At 38.0% G+C, this 17,903-nt stretch overlaps 1 protein-coding gene across 3 annotated transcripts in view; it reads right to left on the bottom strand.

The window, feature by feature from the left end:
• DCBLD1 (discoidin, CUB and LCCL domain containing 1) overlaps positions 1–17,903 on the bottom strand; it is a 98,785-nt gene that overhangs the window by 53,855 nt on the left and 27,027 nt on the right. For all 3 annotated transcript variants that reach the window (XM_067011715.1, XM_059083999.2, XM_067011714.1), the window contains 3 exons: positions 10,771–10,905; positions 9,171–9,222; positions 5,542–5,614 (listed from right to left, as the gene is read on the bottom strand). In XM_067011715.1, coding sequence (XP_066867816.1) covers positions 5,542–5,614; positions 9,171–9,222; positions 10,771–10,905 — 260 coding nt within the window. The remainder of the gene's footprint in view (positions 1–5,541; positions 5,615–9,170; positions 9,223–10,770; positions 10,906–17,903) is intronic.

Below are 17,903 nucleotides of genomic sequence, written 5' to 3'. Positions count from 1 at the left end.
ATACTACTAAATAACCAAGAGATCACTGAAGAAATCAAAGAGGAAATCAAAAAATACCTAGAAACAAGTGACAATGAAAACATGACGGCCCAAAAGCTATGGGATGCAGTAAAAACAGTTCTTAGGGGGAAGTTTATAGCAATACAGTCCTACCTCAAGAAACAAGAAAAATCTCAAACAACCTAACCTTACACCTAAAGCAATTAGAGAAAGAAGAACCAAAAAACCCACTTATCAGAAGGAAAGAAATCATAAAGATCAGATCAGAAATAAATGAAAAAGAAATGAAGGAAACAATAGCAAAGATCAATAAAACTAAAAGCTGGTTCTTTGAGAAGATAAACAAAATTGATCACCCATTAGCCAGACTCATCAAGAAAAAAAGGGAGAAGACTCAAATCAATAAAATTAGAAAATGAAAAAGGAGAAGTAACAACTGACACTGCAGAAATACAAGGGATCATGAGAGATTACTACAAGCAACTATATGCCAATAAAATGGACAACCTGGAAGAAATGGAAACATTCTTAGAAAAGCACAACCTTCCAAGGCTGAACCAGGAAGAAATAGAAAATATAAACAGACCAATCACAAGCAATGAAAGTGAAACTGTGATTAAGTCTTCCAACAAACAAAACCCCAGGACCAGATGGCTTCACACACAAATTCTATCAAACATTTAGAGAAGAGCTAACACCTATCCTTCTCAAACTCTTCCAAAAGAGAGCAGAGGGAGGAACACTCCCAAACTCATTCTACAAAGCCACCATCACCCTGATACCAAAACCAGACAAAGACATCACAAAGAAAGAAAACTACAGGCCAATGTCACTGATGAACATAGATGCAAAAATCCTCAACAAAATACTAGCAAACAGAATCCAGCAGCACATTAAAAGGATCATATACCATGATTAAGTGGGGTTTAACCCTGGATTGCAAGGATTCTTCAATATAGGCAAATCAATCAATGTGATACACCATACGAACAAATTGAAGGATAAAAACCATATGATCATCTCAACAGATGCAGAAAAAGTTTTCAACAAAATTCAACACCCATTTATGATAAAAACCCTCCAGAAAGTAGGCATAGAGGGAACTTACCTCAACATAATAAAGGCCATATATGACAAACCCACAGCCAACACTGTTCTCAATGGTGAAAAACTGAAACCATTTCCACTAAGATCAGGAACAAGACAAGGTTGCCCACTCTCACCACTCTTATTCAACATACTTTTGGAAGTTCTAGCCACAGCAATCAGAGAAGATAAAGAAATAAAGGGAATCCAAATCAGAAAAGAAGAAATAAAGCTGTCACTGTTTGCAGATGACATGATACTATACATAGAGAATCCTAAAGATGCTACCAGAAAACTACTAGAGCTAATCAAGGAATTTGGTAAAGGAGCAGGATACAAAATTAATGCACAGAAATCTCTTGAATTCCTATACACTAATGATGAAAAATCTGAAAGAGAAATTAAGGAAACACTCCCATTTACCAATGCAAGAAAAAGAATAAAATACCTAGGAATAAACCTACCTAAGGAGACAAAAGATCTGTATGCAGAAAACTATAAGACACTGATGAAAGAAATTAAAGATGATACCAACAGATGGAGAGATACACCATGTTCTTGGATTGGAAGTATCAACATTGTGAAAATGACTATACTACCCATAGGAATCTACAGATTCAATGCAATCCCTATCAAACTACCACTGGCATTTTTCACAGAACTAGAACAAAAAATTTCACAATTTGTATGGAAACACAAAGGACCCCGAATAGCCAAAGCAATCTTGAGAAAGAAAAATGGAGCTGGAGGAATCAGGCTTCCTGACTTAAGACTATACTACAAAGCTACAGTAATCAAGACAGTATGGTACTGGCACAAAACCAGAAATATAGATCAATGGAACAGGATAGAAAGCCCAGAGATAAATCCGTGCACCCATGGTCACCTTATCTTTGATAAAAGAGGCAAGAATACACAAAGGGGAAAAGACAGCCTCTTCAATAAGTGGTGCTGGGTAAACTGGACAGCTACATGTAAAAGAATGAAATTAGAACACTCTCTAACACCATACACAAAAATAAACTCAAAATGGATTAGAGAACTAAATGTAAGACCAGACACTATAAAACTCTTAGAGGAATACATAGGAAGAACACGCTGACATAAAACACAGCAAGATCTTTTTTGATCCACCTCCTAGAGTAATGGAAACAAGAAGAAAAATAAACAAATGGGACCTAATGAAACTTCAAAGCTTTTGCACAGCAAAGGAAACCATAAAGAAGATGAAAAGACAACCCTCAGAATGGGAGAAAATATTTGCAAATGAATCAACACACAAAGGATTAATCTCCAAAATATATAAGCAGGTCAATATCAAAAAAACAAACAACCCAATCCAAAAATGGGCAGAAGACCTAAACAGACATTTCTCCAAAGAAGATATACAGATGGCCAAGAAGCATATGAAAAGCTGCTCAACATCACTAATCATTAAAGAAATGCAAATCAAAACTACAATGAGGTATCACCTCACACCAGTCATAATGGGCATCATCAAAAAATCTAAAAACCGGGCTTGCCTGGTGGCACAGTGGTTGAGAATCCGCCTGCCGATGCAGGGGACACAGGTTCGTGCCACAGTCAGGGAAGATCCCACATGCCACGGAGCGGCTGGGCCTGTGAGCCATGGCCACTAAGCCTGTGCGTCCGGAGCCTGTCCTCCTCAACGGGAGAGGCCACAACAGTCAGAGGCCCGCGTACCACAAAAAAAAAAAAAAAAAAAAAAAAAAATCGAAAAACAATAAATGCTGGAGAAGGTGTGGAGAAAAAGGAACCCCCTTGCACTGTTGGTTGGAATGTAAATTGATACAGCCACTATGGAGAACAGTATGGAGTTTCCTTAAAAAACTAAAAATAGAACTACCATACCACCCAGTAATCCCACTACTGGGCATATACCTTGAGAAAACCGTAACTCCTAAAGAGTCAGGTACCACAATGTTCACTGCAGCACTATTTACAACAGCCAGGACATGGAAGCAACCTAAGTGTTCATCGACAGATGAATGCATAAAGAAGATGTGGCACATATATACAATGGAATATTACTCAGCCATAAAAAGGAATGAAATTGAGTTATTTGTAGTGAGGTGGATCAACCTAGAGTCTGTCATACAGAGTGAAGTAAGTCAGAAAGAGAAAAACAAATACCATATGCTAACACATATCTATGGAATCTAAGAAAAAAAATGGTCATGAAGAACCTAGGGGCAAGATGGGAATAAAGACACATACCTACTACAGAATGGACTTGAGGACATGGAGAAGGGGAAGGGGAAGCTGTGACAAAGTGAGAGAGTGGCATGGACATATATACACTACCAAACATAAAATAGATAGCTAGTGGGAAGCAGCCGCATAGCACAGGGAGATCAGCTCGGTGCTTTGTGACCACCTAGAGGGGTGGGATAGGGAGGGTGGGAGGGAGGGAGATGCACGAGGGAAGAGATATGGGGACATATGTATATGTATAACTGATTCACTTTGTAATAAAGCAGAAACTAACACACCATTGTAAAGCAATTATACTCCAATAAAGATGTTAAAAAAAAATTGTGAGTCACTATATGTACAGCTGTAACATATATTATACAGTAACTATACATCAATAAAATTTAAAAAAATAAAGATGGTACATAGACAGCGGAGAGAAAATAATCAGAGGGAGAAAGAAAAAAAATAAAGCAAGTAGCCATGTTTGGGAGGTCCACGTGGTAAGGAGATGAGGACAGCCTCCAACCAAAATCCAGGAAGAAACTGAGGTCCTCAATCCAACAATCCATCAGTAACTGAATGCTGCCAACACCATGTGAGCTTAGAAACAAATATTTTCCTAGTCAAGCCTCAGATGAAACTGCAGCCCCACTGACACCCTTGTGTCACCTTGGATACACCCTTGTGAGTGTCCCTCACTCAAACTCAGCAGGCCACGCTCAAACTCCTGACCCATAGAACACGAGAGAGAATACATGTGTTGTTTCAAGCTTCTAAGTTTTTGGTAATAGTCATGTAGCAATAGATATCTAATATACACACAGTATCAACATATACCAAAAAAAGACACTAATCAGACTTCTTTGAAGAGATTAGTTTTCAAAATACAAATTTTCCCTCCAGATGAAATCATACTGGAAGCAAATGGTGTAAAACCAGTTAGAGCGTCAAATAGGAAACCTGTTTGTTAGCACTTCCAGATCACATACTGAGGCCTACCAACCAGGAAACCATTAACCTGTTACTCTGAAAAAGAGAGCTCTGTCAAGAGGAGGTGAGATCAACAAATAAAACAAGAAAGAAACAATGCTATTTCTCTTTCTGCATATAATTCTTAAGTTTCTTACACAGGACAGGAAAATAATAAATTAAAACTTTATATTGCTAGGGGGAGAAAACTATACCTCAACTTTTTAGTTCTTTTGGTTAACTTCCTGAAGTCATCTAGGACTTCAGCCTGTGCCAAGTATATTTTCAAATTGAGGTAGTGTAAATCATTTTAAGATTCAGTTTCTAGGCCAAGTAAATATCCTGTGTCAATCTTGTAAATTAAAACAACACAAGAAAAAGGAAACAAAGAGCAAAATCACAAAACCTGCTGCTTCCAGAATCAGGATGTACTGAAAGCAAAATTAAAGCCAAGTTTTTTTCCTCCTGCTGGAGATATATGATCAATCTCCTAGAATATGTATGTTTTCCCTGTGCACACAGAACTCTTAGAAAAGTTCCATCACTATATAGATTTTCACATTTCTAATAACTCAAGCCCCTTCCTGTAAGCTATAAACCTAACTATTTTGAATAGCAAATTTTAAAAAATCAGATATCAGATTTCCAGGATAGAAATCTGTAAATAGTAAGAAATGAAGGATTGTATATCTGGATATAAGATATATACTTTAGAAAAATGATTTCTTGTGAATTTATTTTTTTCTGGGAACAATTTATATCACCCAGAGAGTTTCAATAGGCATTAGAAATTGGAGTGCACGGAGGGAGGGGAATAATATATATGAGCAGGGCATACGGCTTCACTGGTCCTAGATACAATGTGACTATTCTGTGATGTAAAATGTTCATGTCCTTGGCTGTATTACATGAATCAATTGGAGCATTAAAATAAAGAAATAAATTATAACAAAAGGATGATCTCTTATAAAAATTGGATGGAATTATATACCCTTAGGTATAATTAATATAAATATAAATAATATAAAGGGTTTTATTTACCATTTCATTTATAGTGTGCTTAACTGGAAATGCTAAAAATAGGAATGAATGCATGAATAACCTTGGTTTTTATACTTATTTCATTTATTCTCAGAAAAGAGAACTGTGCATCTGTCTACAAAGTTTTATATCTTATTTGACTTTACTTTGTAAAGAATTTAGGCAGAGCAACAAGCATTAACTCTTTTTAATTTCCTCCCTGCCATAAAATTACCCTCAGTTACTTACATCTCTATATCCATGCACCACATTCCCAGAAATATCTCCTGCTATGTCTCTACAACCAGCTGGGCAGAACTTGCTGGAAAAAAAAATAAAGAGTTTATATTTTATTAGGTCGTACTTAAATTAAAAAGTGTGAAATTCTACTTAAAAGTATTTTCTCTCCTCTAGACAACATGCAGGAATATCTTTCTTTAATGACAAATCAGAAACCTGATTTGTAAAAACACAGACTTATCTAAAATGTTCATCTGAAGGCAAGTTTTACACAATTATTTGTTTTATATCAAAATTCATTATAAACTCTATTAAACAATGAGCTTCCCTAAAGCATCTTAATTGATTTTAAGAGGTCCAAGAAATGTTAAGTAAAAAGGTAAAGTTTCTAAATACAGTATATATAGCATAATCTTGTTTTTATAAAAAGAAATGTTTAAATAACAATTTATGTTTTCTATGGATAAAAAGAAAACAAGGAAGAATATCTCTGGATTCTCTCTGAGTGTAGGAGTTTGAGAAACTATCACTTTCTGTGTTACTAACTGTAAATTTGGATTCACTCTACTAGCAATACCCAGCTGGAACATAATGGAAGCCATACATGTTAAGTTAAATATTCTAGTAGCCACATTTTAAAAATCAAAAGAAACAGGCAAAATTAATATTAATATTACTCATATATTCTGTTTAACCTAATATATTCAAAATGTATCATTTCCACATGTAATGAACAGAAAAATTATCAAGATATTTCCAGTCTTTTTTTTAAAATAAGTCTTCAAAATCTGCAGTATATTTTATACTTACAGCATACCTCAATTTGAATTAGTCAAGTTTAACTGCCTGGAGAGTGATGGTCTACATTAGTTATAAATTACTTTTGCAATCAGAAAAAAGATGTATATTTTTTCAGCTTTACTGGGGTATAGGTGACAAACAAAATTGTAAAATATTTCAAGTGTTCATCATGATGATCTGATATATGTATACACTGAAAGAATTCCTCCCATCTAGTTAAACACAGCCATCACCTCATACACACATACACACATACACACACACACAAACACACACACACACACGTATATATATATTTTTGGTGAGAATATTTAAGTTCTACTCTCTTAACAAATTTCAATTACACAATATGGTATTATCAGCTGTAGTCACCATGTTATACATTCGATCCTCAGACCTTATTCATCTCTATAGCTGAAAGTTTATACCCTTTTATCAACCTTTCCCTACTTCCCCTAACCTCCAGCCCCCAGTAACTACCTTCTGTTTCTATGAGTTTGACTAAAAGAGGTATATTTAAAATTAGGATTTCATTTACTTAAGAGTCATTTTTCAAGAAACTTTTCAGAAACATGTCATGGCATATGGTATGGTTGGGTGTGGCTTAGGGTGTGTTGACCCAGGCTCTGTTACTACATAACTAGCTATGTGACCCCGAATATTGCATATAATCCCCCTTAAATTCAGTTTCCTCTTCTGTAGTTCCTTCAAGCATCAACACATCAATAGGCTATGAGAGACAACCATACATCTAAAAAGACGTGCAAAAGGAAACTCAAAATATTATGTGAACATGACAGCTTTAAAGATGAATGCCATAGGCCCTTCTTTCTATATATACCATATTACAATAATGTTTGCTTGGTTTGTTCAAGAAGAATGTACCAGCCCAAGCAGATTCCAAAATAGCAGTTGCTTTTATTTCATTTCCTCTCAGTTTCCTCCTGCTGACTTAGCAAATGAGATGTGTAACAGAATCTAATTATCAAAACTACCCAAATAAATGGTTCATAATTCTTCCCCATTGACCTAATGGAATCCAGCACTACAGCAATAGTCAAGGAATTAAGAAATAATGGAAATCCTATTAGAGGTTTACAGTTCCTTATCCTAGCCCTTAGAGCCAGATGTATTTCAGAAATCAGAATTTGGGGAATTTTAGAAAAGTAAAACAGTGCCAATAATGTATATGATGTACGACTCCACTGAGGTCTGCAAATATTAATCAAACATTAATATCTCTGTATCAAATATATGGATAGTCATATTAGGTCAAATACATAAAGATAAAATAGCCTCATGTTTAATTTAGTCCAATTTTGCTGTCAGATGAATTTAAGGTCACATTAATCAGCTACTGCCACCAAATGAGTTACAAAAATCTTTTGACTTTTAAAGCTTTCTGCATTTCACAATTATGGATGAAGGATTATGGCCCTGTACTAGTCATCATACCTCATCTTTACCTAAACACTACAAATAGGCTGGGCTACAGCTTACATGATCTGACACCATAATATCACACTGTAGGGCTGAATATATTCCTTTCTCTAAGAGGACAGGAAATGACTATTGATGCCCAGAGGCCCTGTCACCACTGGGACTGTACACGTATGGCTGGAAAGAAAATGCCGCTGAATGTCTACATTGGATGAACAGCAACTTTAAGGGCAACATTTAATTACTGGTCATTTTCATTTTTGTCTTTTCTCAACTGGCCTTCATATTAGTAAACACTAGAGTTGATTCTGCATATAAAAGAATCTCATTTATTACAGTATCAGACGGATAGGACCATGGACTCTTAAGCTTGACTTTGGGGGTATTCTTATTTATTGTGTAGCCCTAAGCAGGTTACTTAATTGCTTTGTGCCTCTGTTTTTGGGGTAAAACAGAACCTGCCTGGTCGGCATAGTGGAACATGCACATGAGCTATCTATATGCTAACTCCAGAGAGCTGTACCTGGTACTAAGAAAACACTCTAATGAGTTAGAGTTGTTGTTAGTGTTTCTGTTGACAATGACCTATAGACCAGTGGTTCTCAACTAGGGGTGATTTCTGCCCACCAGCAGACCTTTGGAAACGTCTGGAGACATTTATCATGACTAGCTCGTATAGGCCAGGGATGCTGCTAAATACCCACAATGCACACAACAGCAAATCATCCAAAATATCAAGAGTGCCAAGGCTGAGAAACCCCCCTCTTGACTTTTACTTTACAGATGAGAAAACGTACATCTAAGAGATTAAGTCATTTTTCCAGTTAAAGTAAAGCTGGGATGAAAATTTTCATCTCCTATTCTCAGTAGGTCTCTTTTTTGTGGGAAAGAGAAAATGAACCCCTCCAGAATTACAAGTCACTCCCAAATGCTGGTCCGGTAAAAAGAAATGCACTCGACTCCATTTTGGCTCATTGGTACTAGAGTAGAACTCAAGGGTCAGCAAACTGACCCATGGGCCAAATCCAGCCAGCGCCATTTTTTTTTTTTTTAAATAAAGAAAGTTTTTTTTGAACACAGCCATGTTCATTCGTTCACGTATATATTGTCTATGCCTGCGTCTGCACTACAAAGGCTACAGAAACTGTATAAACAGATGCAAAAGAGACTGCAGGCCTGCAAAACCTAAAGTATTTACTATCTGGACTTTGACAGAAAGTTTGCTGATCTCTGCTGTATAAGAAACCATTTCAAATATTCCTAATTAGTTACAACATAGATGATTTTTTTAAAAAATTAAATTAAGTACAAATAAGGTACTTTATCTGGTTTAATGTCAAGGAAAACAAAATATTCAGCAACAAATGACTGCAGCACAGCTAGGACACTGTATTTACCTGTATTCTGTCTTCAAATAATGGTTAGCTCGTTCCAAACACGTTATTAAATCTGTTATAAATAAAGATAATTGCAATCAGCTCTAAAGATTTCTTTTAAAATGAAACAGTTTTTGAAAAGTATTTATTCATTATCTAGTTATCTGAACTTTTCTGTTTAAAAATAAATTAAAAATGACACACTATCCCCAGGATTTCATCAGTTCCCTTCATTTTTCTTTTCTACTATCATTGATGGTTCTTCAGTATTTATCCAGTGAATGACAACAGAATCTATTTCCAACGAAAAACCCAACACTGGTTAGTTACTATTCACTACATACCTACAAAGGTCATGTGTATAGCCTCCCCTGGCAGGAGGAAAACAATTTCAAGAGTCCAATGTGGTTCACAGAGAAGGTTCAGGAACATCTTAATTTAACAATTTAGCTAGTGGCAATCGAGCGAGCACAGGGCCAGGTGTTTAGTGAGAACACAAAGAGCCTATCAGCTTTTTTATTTTTATTTTTTTGCGGTGCGCGGGCCTCTCACTGTTGTGGCCTCTCCCGTTGCGGAGCACAGGCTCCGGACGCGCAGGCTCAGCGGCCATGGCTCACGGGCCCAGCCGCTCCGCGGCATGTGGGATCTTCCCGGACCGGGGCACGAACCCGCGTCCCCTGCATCGGCAGGCGGACTCCCAACCACTGCGCCACCAGGGACGCCCAGGAGCCTATCAGCTTTGATCAATGAGGACCAAGGACTTAAAAGCAGCGTGCTCTCTGGAGCAATTTATAGAACTGAACTAATACTCAGCAATGGAAACTAAGATACTGTGGATTTTGGTGCTTTTAGATGGACCTAGCATAGTTTCCAAAATATTCCACATTTGCTGCAGAAGTTCTTTCTTTCCTTAATCATTTCAGCAGTTCTTAGGGAGAAACATATGCTGAACACCGGCCATGCAGGGGCCTGCTAGGATGTTGCTCAGATCTGATTGGCTGAGTGAGAAATGAATGGGGTACCCTCTTCCCAGAGTATTTCTGCAGGAGGGGCCTGACAGCACAAACTCTCGGCACCTCTGTGGCCCTGGCAGACCCTGGGCTGCATGGAAATTACTCTGGAGTTCGAGGCCTGGATGGGAGGCCACACTTTCCTTTCCCATCAACATTCATGCTCCCCTTCTCTCCTGCTCATGCGCTAGCTGGATGGGTAGGGCACTTGGTGACAGTGACTTCCTCCTCATACTCGCATGCTCCCATGGTGGTGCCCTGGTGTGTATGGAGTGGGGGGTGTCCCCTAAGCTAACAAAGGGGTTGGTGGAGAGCTCCAGAGAATAGCCAGACCTTAGGAGGGTCAGGAGGGTAGCCCCAGAGATACACAGTCCATGATTTCTAGGAAAATGAGATCAACCCTCTCCCTCATAAGTCAGCGGATCAATCTAACATGGGCTATGAAAGTATTCAGTTCAGACCTAACTACTTACAAAGACACTGCATTCCTCTCTTCCCTCACATCTTAATTCTGGATCTGAGGTCACAGTTCTGTCTGCAGATGGTGACTAGCAAGAGGAATTCTAAGACAGAAAAAGGTTTACAGATTTATGTTGGTCCTTCTGCTATACCTGGATGGTCGCTGCTGGCATAGGTTAGCAAAAAACCCCGCCCAGAAATGTGGGATCCACTCTCAAAGCGAACAGTTACTTCACTGGTGTTCAGCAAAAGTTCTTTGGGCACAGTCATGCTTCCACAATACGGACCTAAAAACAAAGCACACTTGTAGCTCATTTCAAAATTTAGACCAGTACAAAGAATTGGTATATACATTTTTTTCCCTTAAATGTCATATTTACCAGACAACACATACACATAAGATTATAATCTTTACCCAACTGAAATTTTGCTTCATACTGAGACTAAGAATTAGTGACTGATTATAAATTTGATTATACAGAGAAACAAGATGGGGGAAGTGGCCGATTCCAGATAAGCAATAGCTTGGAACTAGTTAATTGTGAACAACACAAGAGATACGTTCGATTTTTATAAGAAGGTGACTAACAAACAAAAATCAAATATATTTAGTTAAGAAAATGTTATCACAAAAGTGATATTCTAGGGACCTCCTAAATTTGCTTAAAGTATGGTCTAAATGCTTGTGTCCCAACCAAATTCATATGTTAAAATCCTAATGCCCAATGTGACAGTATTAGGAGGTGGGGCCTTTGGGAGGCGCTTAGTTTCACAAGGGCAGAGCCCTCATGAATGGGATGAGTGCCTTTATAAAGGAGGCCCCAGTGAGCTTGCTTGCCCCCTCCAGCATGTGCAGACACAGGGAGATGGCTATGAACCAGGAAGGGGGCTCTCACCATCCACTACACTGTATCTGCCAGCACCATGATCTTGAACTTCCCAGCCTCCAGACTGTAAGAAATAAATGTCTGTTGTTCATAAGTTACCTGGTCTGTGATATTTTGTTATAGCAGCCTGGAGAGACTAAGACAGGTAGTAAAGAAAATGTTATCACAAAAATGATATTCTCCTAAATTTGCTCAAAGAAACTCACAAATTCCCTTTTTCCAAGGAAGTTCCACTACTGTACAGCACAGGGAACTATACTCAATATTTTATAATAACCTATAAGGGAAAAGAATCTGAAAAATATATATATAACTAAACCATTTTGCTGTACACCTGAAACTAACACAACACTGTAAATCAACTATACTTCAATTTTTTTAAAAGTGGAAAGAAAAAGAAAGTTCTAGAATTAAAAGACTGTCCAATACAGAGTAAAAATCTTATTCTCATGAAATTTGCACATTTCTCTTTCTCTTCTCTTCTTTACCACTCTTAACAGCAACTTCTGGTTAACTCATATAATTTATTTTGATTGTAAAATGAAGTTTATAAGAAAGCAGAATAATTTCTAAAGCCTTTTGAAATACCACAGTGTAAATTATACAATTAAGAGTATAACATTGTTTCTAGAATACGTTGCTTGAAAAGCAATAGAAAGCTCTATGAACTTTCAAAAGTCAAAATTAGGGCTTCCCTGGTGGCGCAGTGGTTGAGAATCTGCCTGCCAATGCAGGGGACACGGGTTCGAGCCCTGGTCTGGGAAGATCTCACATGCAGTGGAGCAACTAGGCCCGTGGGCCACAACTACTGAGCCTGCGCGTCTGGAGCCTGGGCTCCGCAACGGGAGAGGCCGCGATAGTGAGAGGCCCGCGCATCACAGTGAAGTGTGGTCCCCGCTTGCCGCAGCTAGAGAAAACCCTCGCACAGAAACGAAGACCCAACACAGCCAAAAATAAATAATAAATTAATTTTTTTAAAAAAAAGACAAAATTAGATTTGGAGCTTACAAAAAAAAAAAGACCTTCCTAAGAATACTCAAGTTGAAGTTTAATTTGTAAACTGTCATCTTGAAAGTCAAGTATGCAAGACAGGATAATTTCTCTAAAAATAGGGGTTAGCAAGCCAATTTTGAACAGAGGTATTCTTCATCAACTTCTCCCAAAATAGAAGAGTATACAAAGAGTCAATGGAACAACAATGGCCACATCAGGTTAAGGGAAGAAAAAGATCACTCCGAGTCAATGTGAGTACAACTAGTCACACCAGCCAAAGCCAACACAGGGAGCAAACTGCTAAAAGATGCAGAAGATCGTGAACCCAACTCAGTCTTCCTTTCCTGATATAAGGGATAGAATTTCTCTTCTGTCCTGTTCAGGTGTCACGTTCTGAAGATGTGATAAAATGAGAGAAATGCTGTGTGTTTACATGCCCCAGATCTCAGTTGTTGCCTATTATTAAATTATAATGAAATCCAAATAAAAAGGATCGTCTCTCTCTTTAGAAACACTCATCATATACAATTACTTACATGAGTTAATACCTGCAAATTATTTAGAATGGTACCTAGGATATAAAGTGTGAAGTATCCGTTAAATAAATAAATAAATACATTGAAACAAACAAATAATGCCCGTTTTCCTTTCAGACAATGTTCCATGGGGTTAGGGACTTTTCTATATCTGTCACTATCTCAAACACCTTGTACGTGTGACAGCTTTCCAAATATTGTTTGAATCAAAATGAAGTTAAATGTTCTTCTATTTGCAACAGCTGGTTTTTAAAAGCCAAACATGATTATAAAGATACATAAAATATTTAATCCTGTCATTACAAACTAGCATGAAGAAGTAAGCAAGAAAAGTGTAGAAAAGCAAGAAAGGAAAAGAAAATCATTAGTGTGGTACATATATGGATTTTTTGATCTTTAAGAGTGCTCACAAGCACGGAAGATAGGCAAGTAATACTAAATTCATTTTCGTATAATAAAGTAGAATGATAAGCATTTTTGCAAAATTAAAGTGAGTCAGATTACTGTGCTTGACTTATGCAACTGAGTCTCAGTTTGTTTTAAATAAGTTTCAAATTCATTTGTTCTTTGCACAGGTAAGTGAGATACTTACTTTGCAAGCTTAAGAACAAAGATGAAATAACTAGTAACTTGTTGCTATTAGTAAATCAGAATATTTTTCTAATCATATTTATTTTTTCCAAGAAGAAGTAACAACATATATACTCTTCTCCAAATCATGATGACGATACCGCACCAATCTCTCCTTAAACTTCTATTTGCATTCCAATGAGTTCTAACAAAAACAGTGAGGAAAAGTCTAAATTGATAATAAGCGAGAACTTGTTTGAAATTTTTATAGTTGAAATATATCTGACATATAACACTATAATGTAAGGTATACAACATGTTAATTTGATACATTTATATATTTTAATATGATTGTCATTGTAGGGATAATTAGCACCTCTATCACATTACATAATTATCATTTCTTCTTAGGGGTTGGAATAATTAAGTTCTAGTCTCTTGTTTGATGATTATAATACAATATTGTTGTCTATATTCACTATACTGTGCACTAAATCTCTAGGGCTTATTTGTTACTCGTTGCAAGTTTGTACACTTAAACAACATGTGTCCTATTCTCCCACCCTCCATCCCCTCGTGACCACCATTTCATTCTTTGTTTTTACCAACTTGTCTTTTTTAGATTCCATATGTAAGTGGAGATCATAACAGTACTTGTCTTTCTCTGCCTGGCTTATCTCACTTAAGATAATGTGCTCAAGGTCCATCCATGTTGTTGCAAATGACAGAATGCTCTTCTTTCTCGGGGTTGAATAACTGGAATTTTTTTTAAAGATTTTTATGGAACAGTTGAAAGGAAAGGTTGCAAAATTATAAATATTTTACACAAATAGATAAGAGCGTATGCCATTACACTAAGTTGTTGTACAATACATACAATTTCCTAGATCAAAACCACATAAATATAGTAAACCTCTAATTTGGTTGCATCCTCCCAAAGTCTTGGTAGGCACGGTAGGTAAACATTTCTGGAAGAAGTTCAAAGAAAGAAAATGGAAACACACACACACTTTAATCACCGTTACCCCACAGGCACCATCCCTCTCACGTTTTCATTGATGTGCTGCAAAAACGTAACTAAACCCAGGCAGGGACAGAGTATGCCCTGTATACACAAATGCCATCATTAACAGTTATTTGACAGGTTCATCAGGGCGCAGCCATCACAACAGCAGGAGGCAGCTGTAGCCCAGGGTGGGGAACTGAAGCCGAGGGTTGGCTGCAGTATCACCTTTGGCAAAACACCCAAATTATTGCCTGTCTGAAGGTCTGACAGATAGATTCCTTTTCACAGACTAGAGGTTAATAACTGCATTCCTAGAATTAAAAGGGAAAAAGAGATGAAAATAGAAAAATGTGACTGGCAGTGAGAGGGAAAAATAATTAATGGGAAACCATGAAAGGAGTCTGTCCTAAGCAATGCTCTCAGTTTTCAGCAGACTCCCTGGAGGATGATATCTTTTCTTATGAAAGCCTTTCACCACCCACACCTGCCCCAAAGATATATTTACTGTTAGTACTCTCTGTCCCAATTTTTTAAAAGGATCTACACCTGTATTTGAACATGCACAATGCCATTGGAAACCCAAATAAGAGCTCAGAGGTGACTTCTAGCTTTGACCATGGTTCTATTTGCCACCCTGTGCGGTGTTCCTAGATTGGCAAACCTGTTTCAATTCACAGTCAGACTGAACACCAAACCTTCTTGAGTGGTTAAGACCTCTCGCAGGCCTAAAAGTAAGACTCACAGTCTGCGTAGATGTTTGCTTCACAACTGGCCATGCTGTGTTTCATAGAACTTGGACTTGCTGTCTAACAATGACCTTCCTCCTCACCTCTATCCTTGTCTGGGAAGCAGGTTCCATCTTTGTAGTCTCAAATTCCCACCAGATTGGGAGACAGCAGAAAGGCAGTTCATCAAGTAGACAGAAAAATCAAAAAAATAAATCCTCTACCTTTTGTGGAATGCAGTTGAGTCACCCTGGATTGTGGGAAAAGCCATCAATGATACCAAATGGAATGGCATGTGGCATTTGGCACCAGACATGAGACCAAGAGCTAGCAGACAATGGACTGATTCCTTGGACAAAAGGAATAAAGGGCCAGGAACCCTAGGAGCTGCCTGCTTTGAGCACAGTAGGCTAGTTCCTCTCAACACATCCCCTGTTCCACGAGCAGCTGAGAAGGGAAACCCTTTAACTTCCCACGTGTGAATGAAAGCAAACTGTCCTACAAGGAAGAATGAACTGCCTGCCTGGAGCCAGTCCTCTGGATTCTCTGGCAATCTGACAATCTGTGCAGCAATTTATCCTCCTGCTGCATTCTCCATGGCCTGTCTGCCTAAGTCTCCAGACATTACAAGGTAATATTTTGTTTAGTAACTGTTCCAAGTCATTACAGATGGGTCTATGCTTTTGATCTGGAAACTGATGACACTAAGTTATTGTTTCATCTGTGAGAAAGATGTGTTTAAAAAATGCTATGCATGCTGTTAAAAGAAATCAAAGAGACCTACCTATCCCTCTCCATAACCAGTGGTGAAAAACAGAGAGCAAACAAAAAACTAAGTCTTGACAGATCTGTCATAAATCAAATTGAACAACAACAGAAAACTCCTAAAAACCGTCATTAGCCTTACGAGCACCATCTTAAGCACACATTTAATTTCTCATGGCAGATAAGAACATGCCAAAGAGATGAAGAGACTCTCCCTGGGAGAGCCACTGGCAGAGCCAACCACTCGGCACACCATCAGCCAGCTGCCAGGAAAGTGGTACCTGGCACGGCCCAGATCTGGGTGCAGAGGCGTGCTGATAAAACAGTCTCCAGAAAGGTTGAAGCTGCAAACACCACTGGACTTGTGTCCATTTTCCTCTTGTTATTTTTTTTTTTTCTATGCAGTCAAATGGCAGGGTTTGTCCTTGCTTGCTAATTGCAATAGGTCACTGTACAAAATTACAGAATTTTCAGGGCCATTTTCTTTGAAAAGGAGGGAAATTAGCATAAAAAAGGGATATTCCTGGACTGTGTCATTAAAACCATAGTCACGTAAGAATGTAAGTGGTATCCCTGGAGAGTTTTGGTCTCTGGTTCCCAGACAAAAATCAGTGACAGATGATAAATGAGCCAGGCTGATTCCTAGACAAAGGTGTGGCTTTACTTGGGGCTAGAGACTCAGGTCAAGAAGCGCTTTCACAGCAGAACCTACCTAGGCCATTACTTCTCTCCCAACAAAAGATGGCAATTTGCTGAAATGAATCACGGTGCATCTCTGGGAAAGTGTTTGAGGAAAAGGAGGAGGTGGAGGCCAATACTCCTTCTCCTTGAGGATTATGGTTATGTTAACGAGACAATCTAGCATGGAACTTTCTGGCTGATATAAGCTTTTTTATAAGTTTATGATTCTTTCTGTATTCTACCTTGGCATAAAAGGCAAAATAAAGCGAAACAAACAAAAATCAGTCCTTCTCAAGCATTTCCACCAAAGTAGCCTCAGTCATAGAGGAGAACGCACCTCTGGGGTGCTTGAGGCCCAAAACAACTTTCCATAAGCTTCTTCAAAGGCTTTTGCTTTATCATTAAAAGTCCTAAGATTTTTGCATTCTCCATTATATGGCTGTGAGACATAAACCATGTATAAGATAGAGGCTGGGGGCTTCTCTGGTGGCGCAGTGGTTGAGGGTCCGCCTGCCAATTTTGTGCCCCGGTCCAGGAGGATGCCACATGCCGCAGAGTGGCTGGGCCCGTGAGCCATGGCCGCTCAGCCTGCACGTCCGGAGCCTGCGCTCCGCAACGGGAGAGGCCACGACAGTGAGAGGCCCGCGTACCGCAAAAAAAAAAAAAAAAAAAAATAGAGGCTGCCAATCTTTCATTTTTCTCTATTTGGAATTTTTTTAAAAAATCAACAGACAAGGCATAATGATTATATCTTACTGTAATATGCCAGATATTGCATATTGTAATAAGTATCATTCTAAAATATTATCACAGAAATCTTCCTGCAATTATGAGTCAAAACACTTAGTATTATTTCCTACTTTTCCCATTTCTCTTGTTCCTGGTGTCATATAAATATTAACGGTTGACTTCATATCGTTGTACTTCTAAGTCACTGACAATGGTTAAAAAAATACTGGGGGTGGAGGTGGAAGTACAGGAAGTATAAGAGAACAATTCTGGAACTTCCTGGCTTTTCTATAGTGCAAATCATTTAGCACAACACAGCTAATTTAACTGACTACAATTAGGTTCACTGACCATGATGTCACCCTTAATTTTTTGACTAAGATGCATTTTTTT

The sequence above is a fragment of the Kogia breviceps genome, chromosome 13 (assembly GCF_026419965.1).
Source record: "Kogia breviceps isolate mKogBre1 chromosome 13, mKogBre1 haplotype 1, whole genome shotgun sequence".
NCBI classification, from domain to species: domain Eukaryota; kingdom Metazoa; phylum Chordata; class Mammalia; order Artiodactyla; family Physeteridae; genus Kogia; species Kogia breviceps.
Note: the sequence above shows the minus strand (reverse complement) of the source record. Positions and strands in the feature narration are given on the sequence as shown.